This window comes from Malus sylvestris, chromosome 11 (genome assembly GCF_916048215.2).
Source record: "Malus sylvestris chromosome 11, drMalSylv7.2, whole genome shotgun sequence".
NCBI lineage: Eukaryota > Viridiplantae > Streptophyta > Magnoliopsida > Rosales > Rosaceae > Malus > Malus sylvestris.
In genome coordinates, this window is record NC_062270.1 from 7,793,285 (window position 1) to 7,807,394 (window position 14,110).

At 41.2% G+C, this 14,110-nt stretch overlaps 4 protein-coding genes across 5 annotated transcripts; 2 read left to right on the forward strand and 2 right to left on the reverse strand.

Moving 5' to 3' along the window:
• Positions 1-418: 418 nt before the first annotated feature.
• Positions 419-3,742, forward strand: LOC126591135 (ribulose bisphosphate carboxylase/oxygenase activase, chloroplastic-like). Its single transcript, XM_050256709.1, has 7 exons — positions 419-586; positions 1,165-1,472; positions 1,554-1,659; positions 2,069-2,154; positions 2,276-2,748; positions 2,899-3,180; positions 3,454-3,742. Exons 1-7 carry the CDS (start codon positions 536-538, stop codon positions 3,564-3,566), a joined length of 1,419 nt encoding a protein of 472 aa, XP_050112666.1. The 5' UTR covers positions 419-535; the 3' UTR covers positions 3,567-3,742.
• A 542-nt stretch (positions 3,743-4,284) lies between these two features.
• Positions 4,285-7,050, reverse strand: LOC126591136 (low-temperature-induced 65 kDa protein). 2 transcript variants are annotated; one of them, XM_050256711.1, is made up of 5 exons: positions 6,438-7,050; positions 5,931-6,194; positions 5,141-5,782; positions 4,829-5,068; positions 4,285-4,482 (listed from the first exon to the last, which is right to left on the reverse strand). In XM_050256711.1, exons 1-5 carry the CDS (start codon positions 6,547-6,549, stop codon positions 4,439-4,441), a joined length of 1,302 nt encoding a protein of 433 aa, XP_050112668.1. In that variant the 5' UTR covers positions 6,550-7,050; the 3' UTR covers positions 4,285-4,438. The 2 variants fall into 2 exon arrangements, with proteins under 2 accessions (XP_050112668.1, XP_050112667.1); XM_050256710.1 differs by having other exon boundaries at positions 4,829-5,782.
• A 136-nt stretch (positions 7,051-7,186) lies between these two features.
• LOC126591130 (pentatricopeptide repeat-containing protein At3g09040, mitochondrial-like) lies at positions 7,187-9,186 on the reverse strand. The gene has a single exon (XM_050256701.1). The coding sequence runs from the start codon at positions 9,015-9,017 to the stop codon at positions 7,287-7,289; it is 1,731 nt and encodes a 576-aa protein (XP_050112658.1). The 5' UTR covers positions 9,018-9,186; the 3' UTR covers positions 7,187-7,286.
• Positions 9,187-10,038: 852 nt separating this feature from the next.
• Positions 10,039-13,926, forward strand: LOC126591129 (protein TOC75-3, chloroplastic-like). The gene is made up of 7 exons (XM_050256700.1): positions 10,039-11,289; positions 11,498-11,719; positions 11,823-11,930; positions 12,040-12,231; positions 12,354-12,602; positions 13,095-13,349; positions 13,461-13,926. Exons 1-7 carry the CDS (start codon positions 10,108-10,110, stop codon positions 13,698-13,700), a joined length of 2,448 nt encoding a protein of 815 aa, XP_050112657.1. The 5' UTR covers positions 10,039-10,107; the 3' UTR covers positions 13,701-13,926.
• The last annotated feature ends 184 nt before the right edge of the window (positions 13,927-14,110 follow it).

The following is a 14,110-nucleotide window of genomic DNA, read 5'->3' on the forward strand; positions in this document are numbered from 1 at the left end:
ATTTCCCCTTTCTAAACTCTAAAACCTATCATTTTGTATGGCTGAACATCACTGACATGAGGTTTGCTTAATTCTTCCAAGTGAGTACACCGTCAAGGTTTTAACTTTATCAAGTGCATTATTTTTCATGACCATGAAGTTTGCTTAATTCTCCCAAGTGGTACACCCTCAAGGTTTTAACTTTATTAAGTGCATTATTTTCCAAGACAAGGGTCTCATAACCCAATCCATTTTAAGAGGTGAAGAAGCAAAAGCTTAAACCTGATCCTCTCAACTTTTGTGTATATTCTGCCATCTTTGAAAAGTAGGATGCGGACAAGTAGGATTATCCTCTATTGTCCACAGAGAGCCACCTGTCGCTCAGCCAATCCCGATTGTGTGGCCTTCAGGATTTTCACAACCACACCACACGTTTTATTACACTTTGCTCCCACATTTAATCTTTAATATCTTATATACACCAATCACTACACTATCTGCTGCTTATTGCATTAACTTGTAGTTGCAGCTCACTCTCAGGACACCACTTTGATCCATGACCGCCATGCACACAGTCTCGAGCGTCGGAACTGTTAACCGGACTCCGGTACGTTGTTATCCTGCCAATTTCTATTCTCATTTGTTTAAGTTTCTGTGTCAAATTTTTTTACATAAAAACAGTTTTTCGGGTAGTGATTTTACACTCACAGTTTCTACTTTTGTACTTCGCTTGTTTTTGTCCGTTGATTCTTCTTTAATTTATTGACTCTGGCTAAAATCGAGGGATAAGTATAAAAGGATTGTACAAAAGTCGCCATATCTATATTGTTTTTCTTTAACCTATCCCAGAAGGACTAGAACACCAAAATGGTTATTTTTGTTTGTCCATGTGATGCCTAAAACTCAAGCATCCTTCATTGGAGGTGATTTTTGTGCAACCCTTTTCTTCTCGCACATCCATGTTTATTTTTAGTATGTTAACTCAAGAATAGAGACATAAATAAACTTAGGTGTATAGAAAGAGAAAAGAAGTGCACGAAATCATCTCTTTTTTCCTAATTTTATATATTTTTTACACGGGTTTTGCTCAAAGGTTAATCTAAATGTAAAGCAGTGAAGTTTGTGATTCTATTTTGATGAACTTCCTAGTTTCTTGGTCCTAAAGTTATGTTATATTTGATCCAGGTGAGCCTGAACGGCTCCGGTTCCGGAAGCTCGGCCTTCTTGGGCACCACTTTGAAGAAAGCGACCTCAAGAGTCCCCTACCAGAAGATTGCATCTGCAGGCAAGTTAAAAATCAATGCGGAAGTCGACGAGAATAAGCAAACCAACAAGGACAGATGGAAAGGCCTTGCCTACGATATGTCCGATGACCAACAAGACATAACAAGAGGAAAGGGTTTGGTTGATTCTGTGTTCCAAGCTCCCCAGGGGAGTGGAACTCACTATGCTGTCATGAGCTCATACGAATACATCAGTACCGGACTTCGAGAGTAAGCAAGAAAATGTTGAAACTAATTCCTATGCTTGGAGGTTGAATTTGTTTTGTAATAGAGTTTTGATTTGTGTTTCAGGTACAACTTTGACAACAACATGGATGGGTTTTACATCGCTCCAGCTTTCATGGACAAGCTTGTGGTTCACATAACCAAAAACTTCATGAGCCTGCCTAACATTAAGGTACGTGTAACGCTACAAACATGAAAAACAAATTTTGAAACTTTGGATTTTAATTGATATGACAGTGTCTTATTTGTTCGTATTTGAGACATTTTTAAGCTTATTTATTTTCTAATGAGTATGAAGTAAGATATTGTCATGTTATCTGCCATGCAATTCACAGGAGTGACTAAAATTTGATAAATTTTTTGTTGCTTCTAGTAATATTATTATTAACTTAACTTTCTCATGTTTTCCTAACGAGTAAGAAATAAGATATTATCATATGTCATCCACCATGCCGTGACAAAAATTAGAGAAATTTTTTGTTGAATTCTAGTAGTATAATTAGGTTAACTTTCGCAGTTAAACGTTGTTCTTTGATTGTTGGTTTTGATACCTCAGATGGTTTCATTTGAATTTGTATCAGATTCCTCTCATTCTTGGTATATGGGGAGGAAAAGGTCAGGGAAAATCCTTCCAGTGTGAGCTTGTGTTTGCCAAGATGGGAATTACGTGAGTTCGTAAACTTTACCAAAGTTTTTTTTTAATGAATAATCACATAGAAATAAAGCAATATCTGCATCCATATTGCTTCCATCATTTTATTTTAGTTACCCTTGTGATCAAATTCCAGCCCCATCATGATGAGTGCTGGAGAATTAGAAAGCGGGAATGCAGGAGAGCCCGCGAAACTGATCAGGCAAAGGTACCGTGAGGCTGCAGATATCATCAGGAAAGGAAAAATGTGTGCCCTCTTCATCAATGATCTCGATGCAGGTGCCGGTAGGATGGGTGGAACCACACAGTACACTGTGAACAACCAGATGGTGAATGCTACCCTTATGAACATTGCTGATAACCCGACAAACGTGCAGCTTCCCGGTATGTACAACAAGGACGAGAATCCTAGAGTCCCCATCATTGTCACTGGTAACGATTTCTCCACATTGTATGCCCCTCTCATTCGTGATGGTCGTATGGAGAAGTTCTACTGGGCTCCCACTAGGGACGACCGGATCGGTGTTTGCACCGGAATCTTCAAGCCTGATAATGTGTCCCAGGAAGATGTTGTCAAGATTGTTGACACATTCCCCGGTCAATCCATTGGTAAGTACACTTTTGTTGTAGTAATTTGGCATATAATTTATATTTCTTGAATAGTGTGATGTGATCAGTAAATAGGATACATATAACGTTACTCCGTTAAAGACTAGTCAAAAATAGGATCATGCTCACTTGTTATATTGCACACTGCAGATTTCTTCGGTGCCCTAAGGGCTCGAGTTTATGACGATGAAGTGAGGAAGTGGATTTCCGGTGTTGGAATTGACGGGATTGGGAAGAAGCTTGTGAACTCAAAAGAAGGTCCCCCGACTTTCGATCAACCTAAGATGACTCTGGAGAAGCTCCTTCACTACGGACAAATGCTTGTTCAGGAGCAGGACAATGTGAAGAGAGTCCAACTGGCTGACAAGTACTTGGCCGATGCAGCCCTTGGAGATGCAAACCAGGACTCCATTAACCGAGGAGAATTCTATGGTAAGCACTCCTTGTCTTGATAAGAAAATAACCCTAGAAGCACCAACTCATATCCGAACTTCTTTAAAATCTCAACTGATGTCACAACATTTTGTTCGTTAATATTTGGAGTCACTTTGAACCCCATTTATTTACAACCAGTAAATAACTACGTACCCGTTTTGTGCCCACATCAGTTGGGATAATAGTTGGTGTTCCTAGCTAGTACTACTCGTCTTAAGCTATCTCGATTGGAATAGTTTTGTTGAAGTGTTGCTTAACCACTGCATGCAGGAAAGGCAGCCCAACAAGTTAATGTACCAGTCCCAGAAGGCTGCACTGATCGAACAGCTGCAAACTTCAACCCAGCAGCAAGGAGTGACGACGGTAGCTGTCAGTACGAGTAATTGGAGCTGAAGAAAATAAATATTCTGTTTGCTGGGTTATTGATATTTTCTTTGTAATTTGCGCTTGTATTTCTATGGAAATTCTTGCAATTATTTTGTTTTAATTATTAAACAAGCTATTGATACTCCGGCTATTGAACAGTCGATAAGAACATAATGTTATGTTGTTGAGAATATGTTGTCATTGTCGCAAACAAAACTTCACAACATGTTATCAATACATTCATGACAGGATTGAGATAATATCGATGGACGTTCATTCCTGCACAGAGAACTTAGAACTTGTTTGGTTGGCCTCACTGAACTTAGAACTTGTAACCTATGTTTAGTAAAGGTGCCCTAATTTTTATGCCCCCTCCGTTGATCTAGCACTAAATACACATCATCACTATTTTTACAGTCTTAACTTTTTCGTTCGATAGAGTACCAAATGAAGGGCAGTACTTAATCCAACTTAGGCCAATCCGATGGAATCCAGGGCAGTCCTAGGGAATTGTTTTGTGCAATCAACGGTTCATCAACGTACAAAAACCAAATCGAAGAGTGCGCGAGGAGAAAAAAAAAAAGAATGCGGAATTCATTTCCCTTGTTTATACTTCACTTTGCTCTTTTGTGAGAATATTTTGACGAGATTATTCGGGGAATTTATGAATACATATTACTATTTAAGATTGTTCACAGGTATTCTGTGCAATTATTTCATGAAAAAAAAATTCAATTTCTGGAGCTGCAAAATTGGTTTTATTGGCAAAAATACAAAGCTTACACGAACATTGTAAAATGAATTTTGGGAAACACTTATTGATGCATAGAAACTTGTACAAAAATATTTAGAGGATTATTTCTTTATATCAACAGTTGAACTCCGCTTTTCAATTAGTCTGCAGTATTCTTCCCTTCTTTTCTTCCTCAATAGCTGCAATACATACAAGATCTCCGTGAGGACGTATCATTTAACCGAAAATACAAGATGAAATCTATACCCTTGTCACGTAAGAATTTGAACTGAATCACCGTTTATTCATCAATCTAATTGTTATAAGTTAGGGAAATGTTCTTACCAGATACTGCAGTGTATTTTGCTGCAGACTGTCAATTTGGACCATTGAACAAGTCGATCGATTTTTATTTATTTTAATATGCGAGGCTAGAATAACAGTTTGATTCAACAACATAACATGTCAAAGAGAACGTTAACATATAACTAATCTATAACTTAGCACTTTGTAGAGATAATAAAGAAGAAAGGTCATGGAATGCACCTTCATGAGCATTTGTTGAGACTGGAATGCGCGGGGATGAAGTCATCATGGCTGACTGTGAGTTTGGTGATGTGGCCACGGCTGATTGTGCGGTAGTGGTTTCGGATGGCTCCTCGTTCCAAAGCATGGAATTTATAGCCCCTTTCACCTTCCCCACCATGCCAACATCACCACCACCAGAAGCTTTCTTTGGACTCATTGCGTCGGATATCACTTGCGAAAGTGCTCTTTCATCTTCCCCTGGCTCAAATTTTTGAATCAAATACTCCTTTACAGAAACACCCTTATCCCATATTTGATCACTGTGCTTACCAGATTGTGGAGCTGCAGGGACTGACAAAGGTTGTGGACCCTCTGAGGCTGCCAAGATTTGTGGAGTTGCCCGGGATGAAGAGTTCTGCAGAGCTGATGATGCTGAAACAGTGTGTGGAGCTTCCGGGGATTTATCTGAAGGAGTTGGGGCCGCAACAGCGAGGCCTACCTTTGAGGCAATGGCATGGGTTGCATTGGATACAGCAGCGGGGGCTGAAACAGTGAGCCCTTCTATCTTTGAGGCAATTGCGTATGTTGTATCTGATACCGTGGCATAGGCCGGTCCCAACTTCTCAGTCACAGTTTCAGCTATTGTTTTGTTAGGACTTGAAGTCTTTGCAATTTCAGTTGACTTGCTAGGACTATCTGCAGGTTTCGTGGCCACAGTTCCAGTGACTGCCTCTTTAGGGCTACAAGGTTTTGTGGCCACAGTTCCGGTGATTACCTCTCTAGGACTAAGAGGCTTCGCGCATGCAATTTTGGTCACTGTCTTGTTAGGACTAGGAGGCTTCTCCTTATCGTGTTCAAATCCCGGAGTGACACTACTTGGCAAAACATGCTTCTCAGAAATCACAGGAACTGCTCGGGGTTGCAGCTTTGCAGTTTCCTTGTATCCTTCAGGTGCCATCTCTGATTCGTACACTGTAAATAAAATGAAACTTATTAACGAAAACAAATTGAACATTTGGAAGGCACAAAGAGGTTTGCACTAACTCTTCAAAAACAAGCACATAAATTTTTGGTACAAAGATGCTATACATAATGAAATCTTGAAGAAACTTATTATTACTTGGGGCTCCTAGATATTCAGCATCTTGCTCTTCATCTTCGTGCTCAACTGGGCTTGCACCCCAAGTGGGGGTGGAGTTATCGCCTTCACTGTGCTTTTTCTTGTTGCTGAGTGAGTGCTTCAGCTTCTTGGCCTTCTCTTTCACCTTGGTGAGAACAGATTTCTTGTGATGGTGTCCATGATCTTCTTCTCCATCATGGTGCCCGACCGGAGATGATGATGATGTTGACGAGGGTGAGGATGTCGACCTCAAAACTTCACCCCCTGGACATAAAAATAAAATTAAAAAAAAAAAATCAGTTAGAAGTAAATGTATAATCAAGGCATACAACTTCCATGCCTTTGGGACTCTCTCTACCTAACTTCCCTATCACCGGCTGAACGGTGTTTTATCTCTCACATCACATGAATAGCCATGCAGTGTGAGAGATAGAAATATAAGTGTATAAAACCGGTTACGAGATTCAATGGTGGTGGAGAAAGTTACAGTAAGACGGCATCAGATACCTCGAAGATATTGTTCCATAGTCGGGCTTTGAGTGGCCGTAAGTTTTCTCGGCTCGTGGATGATAGTAGATTCCGAGTCACCGTGTCGTTGGGGGCGTTCAAGTTGAGCCATTGCTGCTTTCCGGTTCACAATTCAGGGTCCTTAGACTTACCTCCGTTGTTGAGACAACTCCGATATTTGTATGGATTTATTGCATTTTCTTCCGGGGTTCTTGACTTCACAACGAACGCGATCCACAGGTCAATTTGGTTAATTTGTTTGTGGGCTCCGTTTCGACTCGTGGCATGAGAAGCTTCTAAGTTTAGCTTCCTACTTGCAGCTCAGGAATGGTTATTTCCTGAAATAGCAGTTGACTAGGCCACCAGCAGCAACCATCTTCCTCTTCCTCTGCCTTGTGTCTTGCGACTGTATTGGTCTTGCAAGAGAAACCTGCAACTGCTTTCCACAATACATGGATTTTCTTCTTTTAGGATGTTTAAAAAATAAAAAAATAAAAATTTATCGGTCTCCTTTTGTCAAACTAAGTGTAATAACGGTAGTGCTATCTACACACCCAATTTTACTTCTCACACCCTTCTTGATCTTTGGCCGTCAGATTAAATGAATTGAGAAGACCAACAACAACAACAACAAAGTCTTTTCCCACTAAGTGGGGTCGGCTGTATGAATCCTAGAATGCCACTGCGATCGGTTTTGTGTTAAGTCTTTCGTTAGCTCCAAATACTTTGTATTTTCTAACATTAAGGGGTTGAAAATGGCATGGGAGTTTGATGCCAGTGCATTGATGTGGATTGTGATTCCTTAGCACGCCTTGTCAACCAAAAAAAAAAAGACCTTACTACGTTGACTCAAATCCAACTGTAACCGGGAGTTTTTCTTATTCCTCTATCATACATGAGCTTCCTTACTCCTGCTGCATCATCCCAGTAGCCTCTTGTCAGCAACATGTTCGACAGGAGTATGTAAGTTGCGGGATCATTTGGGGACAGTTCCTGAAGCTTTTGTGCCGAACGAAGAGCGATTTCCTTATTTCCATGAACTTGGCAAGCACTAAGTAGAGCTTTGTACACTGATGGTCCCGCCTCGATTGGCATGTTATCGACAAAGGCTTGTGCTTCATGAAGATTTCCAGCTCGACCGAAAAGGTCAACAACTGTTGCATAATGCTCCATTTTCGGGGGTGCACAAAAATCATCATTTCTCATCAGATTGAAATACTCGAATCCTTTGTCCACTAAACCAACATGGCTACAAGCAGTTAGTACAATAAGGAAGGCGGTACTATCTGGTTTGACATCTGTTCGTCTCATTTCCTCAAACAGTTCAACAGCCTCCAACCCAAATCCATGATGAGCATAACCTGATAATAATGAATTCCAGGAGATGACATCATGTTCGTTCATCAAATTAAACACTCGCTTCGAATCATGGATGGCACCGCATCTTGCGTACATTGAAACAAGCCCATTCTGAACACATAAATTTGAAGCATGCCCACTCTTGAAAATGAGAGCATGGATTTTCTGTCCCTCTTCAAGGGCTGAAAGAGTTCCTACCGCGCTTAAAATGCTTGCAAATGTGAAGAAGTTCATAGAAACTCCGGCCTGCCTCATTTCAGAGAAACACTGCAGAGCTTCCTCACTGTTTCCAATATTAGAAAAACCAGCGATTACTCCATTCCATGAGATTTGATCCCATACTGCAACGCACGAGCAAAGCTTTTGAAAGTCTTCCAAGCTATTGCAACATTCTGAATATACGGTCATAAGTGTAACCACTATATACACATTAAACTCAAAACCTTCTTTCATTATCCGGCAATGGATTTGCCTGCAATGATTCCAAAAGTCTGGGCTCGAAAATGAACTCAACAAGCTATTATAAGTTACATAATTTGGTTTGTGACCCGAATGCAACATTTCCCTCGCTAAAATCATCGCCTCGTTGGATTGTCCATTCTGTGCATAACCAGTAACCATGGAAGTCCAAGTTATAACATTCTTTTCTGGCATTTCATTAAACACACGCCTTGATTCGTTAACACTACAACACTTCGAATACATATCTATCAATCCAGTTCCCACAACAACATTGCAGCAAATCCCCATTTTCATGCTCAAACTATGCACCTGAGCCCCAAGCTCTTCAGCTTCTAGCTGTGAGCAACCCACCAAGACCCCCGAAAGACTGAACGGCGTTGGCACTATCCCCACTTTCAACATCTCCAGAAACAACCCAACTGCCCTTTTTGGCAACTCAGCTTGCAAATAACCAGAAATCAGAGAATTCCAAGTCACAACATTTCTCTCGGGCATTTCATCAAACAGTATCTGAGCATTCAGCAACGAACCGCATTTGCCATACATATCAACGAGAGCACTGGATATATAGACGTTAGAACGAAAACCCAACTTGATAGAAAATGCGTGAATCTTAATGCCCAGATCCAAAGAAGCCGACTTTGCGCAAGAAGATACGATTTTGTTGAGGGTTTGAGGGGAAAGTGAAGACCCACCCTGTTGCAACTGAGCCAGCAGCCCCAAACCAAACGGCTTTGCAAGCTTCTGGGTCACTGCCATGGCGGAGATGTTGGGTTGTCATACGCGCGGGAAACTACTCCAATGGCTGCGTTTGTTGCTCTCTTTGGGGTGAACCGCGGTAAGGGAAGTGGCCGATGGATTTTCCCATCGTTTTTTTGTTTAGCCTTGAAGCAGTTCCTGCAATTGTGTAATTTGAGAACAAATTAATTATAATTTGTCAAAATGCCCCATTAACTATACAAAAGTATCAATTTGCCCTTGATTAGTTAGTAAATTCGCATATAATATACATATTTTACACATATCTCTTATTAAAAATATATTTCTATTTTCATATCTTTTAATATTTTGTTAAATTGCGCATTTTCTATAACTTCAAAGTACTTATATACATTTAATACACGTTATTTTGACACCTTTTCAATAAAATATTTAAAATTATGTTTTTATATGTATTTTTAACATATTATTGAGAAAATAAAAATGAAATAAATTTAAAATAAAATTTTAAAAAATGGCCAATTTTCAAAATATTGATTTAGCAAAGTTGCGATAATACATGTACGTATTTTTCATGTGTCGCTGTATCAGTAGTACAAATAGGGATTTTCCCTCTCAATATCACTCATGATTTTAGACCAAATTAAGAGGAAAATGTGGAAGAATAACATAGATAAACAAACAAGTAAAAACAAACAAACAAACAAGTAAGCCAAACCAAGCATTGGAGATCTCGTCCCAACTCTAATTTGACCAAAAGGGCAAAGAAATACCAACCAAAATCAAAATTATTGAAAATTCTATAGCACATGTATTTTCATAAGTGAATGGTTGATATTTAACTAAATTTCTCTAATTGAAATTCAGGTAAATCTTAACCGTTCAGACATGAAAAAAAAAGTGCAAAGCTCCCAAATTTTTTTGCTTACTTTGAGCAGTTTGATAATTATTTTATTTTCAATTTTTATCAACCGATTCAGTCACTAACTCGGAAACTAGTGACCGAGTCAACTCGTCCTCAACCACGCAGAAGTCCAAAATTCCAAACCCAATAAACCCCTATTTCCTTACGAGAGAGAGTGGCCTTATCTCTTCTGGTCTTTCTTCCGCTGCTGCATCCCACAACACAATGTTCGCAGCGGCGCCCTCCTCCGCCTACCTCAACCCCAAGCCCACCATCCTCCCCTCTTCCTCCCGCACCCTAGCCCCGCCCCTCACAGCCGCCACTGCCTCTAACAGCCGCCGACCAGTCGTCAAATGCCACCTGTCTTCGAATTCCCCCTCTCCCCTTTCCCAAAACCCTAAACCCTCCTCCACTCCCCTCAAAACCCTCTCCAAAGCCCTTGCCGCCGCCTCCACCGTCACCATCATCTTCAATTTGCGATCTTTTGCTGGGAATGGTAATTCCGGCGGTGGCGGAGGCGGATTCGGCGGCGGAGGCGGAGGTGGAGGTGGAGGGGGAGATGGGTTCGGCGGCGGGGAAGATGGGTTTGGTAGGTTTTTGAAGAGGCTGTTGTTTGGGTCGCAGACGGCCATGGCGGACGAGCCACAGTCCCAAGAGTGGGATTCGCATGGGTTACCGGCCAACATTGTTGTCCAGCTCAACAAGCTCAGTGGGTTCAAGAAATACAAGGTCTCCGAGATCTTGTTCTTCGATCGGCGGCGGTGGAGCACCGTCGGCACCGAAGACTCGTTCTTCGAAATGGTATCCCTGAGACCTGGCGGCATTTACACCAAAGCCCAGTTGCAGAAGGAGCTCGAGAACTTAGCCAATTGCGGGATGTTCGAGAAGGTCGATTTGGAAGGGAAGACCAACCCAGATGGGACTCTGGGCGTGACGATTTCGTTTACAGAGAGCACATGGCAGTCGGCCGACAAGTTCCGATGCATCAATGTGGGTCTGATGGCGCAGTCGAAGCCAATCGAAATGGACCCGGATATGACCGAGAAGGAAAAGCTCGAGTATTTTCGGAACCAGGAGAAGGATTACAAGAGAAGGATTGATAGGGCGAGGCCGTGTTTGCTGCCGGCGCCTGTGCAGAGGGAGGTGTTGCTGATGTTGAGAGAACAAGGGAAGGTGAGCGCAAGGCTGTTGCAGAAGATTCGAGACCGGGTTCAGAAGTGGTACCAGGATGAAGGGTATGCTTGTGCACAGGTTGTGAATTTTGGGAATTTGAATACCAAGGAGGTGGTTTGTGAGGTTGTGGAAGGGGATATCACTCAGCTGCATATTCAGTTCCAGGACAAGCTGGGGAATTTCGTCGAAGGGAACACACAGATCCCCGTGGTGAAGAGGGAATTGCCTAGGCAGGTACTTACATCATCCGTTAAACGAAATGACTTGCTTATATCTTTAATGGGTTTTTGGTTGTTTGTTGAATTGCATTTTGGGTTACATAATTTAGTTATTGGATTAGTGACTAAAGATATATATTGTTTGTTTCTTAAGTTCTATGCATGTTTACCAACTTGCAATGGTATGATTTTATTGACTCGTTGAACTCCTTGCTGAATGTTAGCTTCGCCCGGGTTATGTTTTCAACATAGAAGCAGGGAAACAAGCTCTGAGGAACATAAATTCCCTAGCTTTGTTTTCAAACATTGAAGTGAACCCACGGCCTGATGAGAAGAATGAAGGAGGTATAATTGTTGAAATAAAGCTTAAAGAACTAGAACAGAAGACAGCTGAACTTAACACGGAATGGAACATTGTTCCTGGACGCGGAGGTTATCCGACTCTGGTATGTGTAAAGTTATCTCTTTGCTCTGCTCATCTACCATGAAAATTTTGGAGGTTTGAATCATGTAATTCTGATTGTATGGTATTGTATGTTGTGTGTATAGGCTTCACTAGAGCCTGGTGGCACTGTTACATTTGAACATCGGAATCTCGGTGGCCTGAATAGATCTATTCTCGGGTCAATAACCACCAGCAACTTCTTGAATCCTCAGGTAATCTTGCCTTGCCAAGAGTAAACCCATCCTTGTATGTAAGTTAACTGATGGTTAACCTTTGCATAAATTCTGCTACCATGTATTTTCTGTGGTTATCTTTTCTCAGGATGATCTTGCTTTCAAGCTTGAGTATGTGCATCCATATCTGGATGGTGTGTACAATCCCCGCAATCGTGCTCTCCGTGTAAGCTGCTTCAACAGCCGAAAACTAAGTCCAGTCTTTACTGGTGGGCCAGGGGCCGATGAAGTACCACCTATTTGGGTTGATCGAGCTGGAGTTAAGGCTAATATAACAGAGGTGCTTCTTATCATTTTTCTTAATGTTTAATTCATGTAGTCCTTTATAATTTATTCAACAGAGGTACTTGTTGTCTTTACGTTTTCATTGCTTTACCTAACTTGATTGTCTGTGCCTACCAGAATTTCACCCGTCAGAGCAAATTCACCTATGGACTTGTAGTGGAAGAGATAACCACGCGTGATGAACGCAGTCATGTCTGTTCTAATGGCCAAAGAGTGTTGCCAAATGGAGGAGTAAGTGAAGATGGACCTCCAACAACTCTCAGTGGTACAGGCATTGACCGCGTGGCATTTTTACAATCAAATATCACTCGGGATAACACTAAATTTGTGAATGGAGCTATAGTTGGTCAGAGGAATATGTTTCAGGTAACGTAATTTTCTTGTACCATATACCTTGCATTATACACTTGCTTCTAACACTTGTATAGTTTTTAGAATAAGCGGGGGTTAGAAAGAAAAATATTTGTAAGGGGAAGCCATCCTCGTCAGCTTTATTAGATCTTTCTAGAATTATTAGTTTCAGGATCTTTTGGTCCTGGCCTGGATATAATTGGTGATAAATTGAAGAAAGCCACACTGAACCTGGGCAGGAGGGTTTTCATACGTGCATCGGGGTTGAATCATGTTTGTATATGTGGGTGTCTTGTATGTATTTTCACCTTGATGATATGTCGGATGACTGTCGCATACAATGTGAAGTTTAAACATTTAGTCATCCTTTTGAAACCACTATAGTACAAGGGTATGTGGATTTTGTTCAGTGTTTTGAAATATACGGGTGTTTTTCTTTTTTTACCTTTTTACGCAACATGTTTGAGAGACTTTGCTAACTTGCATACTCTTTTGTATGAATTGCAGGTTGACCAAGGTGTTGGCGTGGGCAGCAACTTTCCATTCTTCAACCGTCACCAGCTAACATTAACCAGATTTTTCCAGCTGAAGGAAGTCGAGGAAGGTGCTGGTAAACCACCACCGCCTGTCCTTGTACTTCATGGACACTATGGTGGCTGTATAGGAGACCTTCCAAGTTATGATACATTTACCCTTGGCGGTCCATATTCTGTGAGGGGTTACAATATGGGTGAGATAGGCGCAGCTAGAAACATCCTTGAGGTAGGAACTACTTTTGATACTTGGAACTCAGTCCTTGATATGATGTTGCTCCATATACATGTAAGTTACAGTTTATGATTAGCTGATTTCTTTTCCCATTATTATCTCCAGCTTGCTGCTGAGCTACGGATACCTGTGAAAGGTACACATGTATATGCATTTGCAGAACACGGAAATGACCTAGGAACTTCCAAGGAAGTCAAGGGTAACCCAACAGAGGTATACAGGCGATTGGGCCACGGGTCAGCTTATGGTGTTGGCGTAAAGTTAGGTTTAGTAAGAGCTGAGTATGCAGTCGACCATAACTCCGGCACAGGTGCATTATTCTTCCGTTTTGGCGAGAGGTTTTGAGATGCGAGTAGTTTTTATCAGTTTTGTTGATTTGGCCTTTAGTTTTTCGAAACAACAATGTTTTATCTATGTCGGGATTCATTTCGCATGGTTTGAGAAGCGTAAATTCAAGTTGAGTGAGAATTGTTCTATCGTTATGCCTGTATCTGACGCAGTTGCAACTAATAAGAGGCACAGGAGATTCAAGATTACTGTTTTCAGTAATCTAAATCTGATTGCCATACAACCACTTGATTTTCATCACTCTCTCTCTCTCTCCATTTTTCGCCTTTACACTTCCGGTCTCCCTCTCCGGAATGATACACTCCAATCTCTCCCTGTTACCTTCTCTCGACGCTTGATTTCCGCGGAAATATGAACAAGGCTTCATCTTTGATGCTTCCAACAACGCATTGAAGTGAAGTCGTGTT

Coding starts and splice junctions, on each gene's coding strand:
- LOC126591135 (XM_050256709.1), top strand. CDS start 536: ATGACCGCCATGCACACAGTCTCGAGCGTCGGAACTGTTAACCGGACT. Junction 1,473..1,553: donor ATCAGTACCGGACTTCGAGA/GTAAGCAAGAAA, acceptor TTTGTGTTTCAG/GTACAACTTTGACAACAACA. Junction 2,155..2,275: donor TTTGCCAAGATGGGAATTAC/GTGAGTTCGTAA, acceptor ATCAAATTCCAG/CCCCATCATGATGAGTGCTG.
- LOC126591136 (XM_050256710.1), bottom strand. CDS start 6,549: ATGGCTCAACTTGAACGCCCCCAACGACACGGTGACTCGGAATCTACT. Junction 6,195..6,437: donor TATGGAACAATATCTTCGAG/GTATCTGATGCC, acceptor TTTTATGTCCAG/GGGGTGAAGTTTTGAGGTCG. Junction 4,483..4,828: donor CTCAACAAATGCTCATGAAG/GTGCATTCCATG, acceptor TATGTATTGCAG/CTATTGAGGAAGAAAAGAAG.
- LOC126591130 (XM_050256701.1), bottom strand. CDS start 9,017: ATGGCAGTGACCCAGAAGCTTGCAAAGCCGTTTGGTTTGGGGCTGCTG.
- LOC126591129 (XM_050256700.1), top strand. CDS start 10,108: ATGTTCGCAGCGGCGCCCTCCTCCGCCTACCTCAACCCCAAGCCCACC. Junction 11,720..11,822: donor GCGGAGGTTATCCGACTCTG/GTATGTGTAAAG, acceptor TTGTGTGTATAG/GCTTCACTAGAGCCTGGTGG. Junction 13,350..13,460: donor CAGCTAGAAACATCCTTGAG/GTAGGAACTACT, acceptor TATTATCTCCAG/CTTGCTGCTGAGCTACGGAT.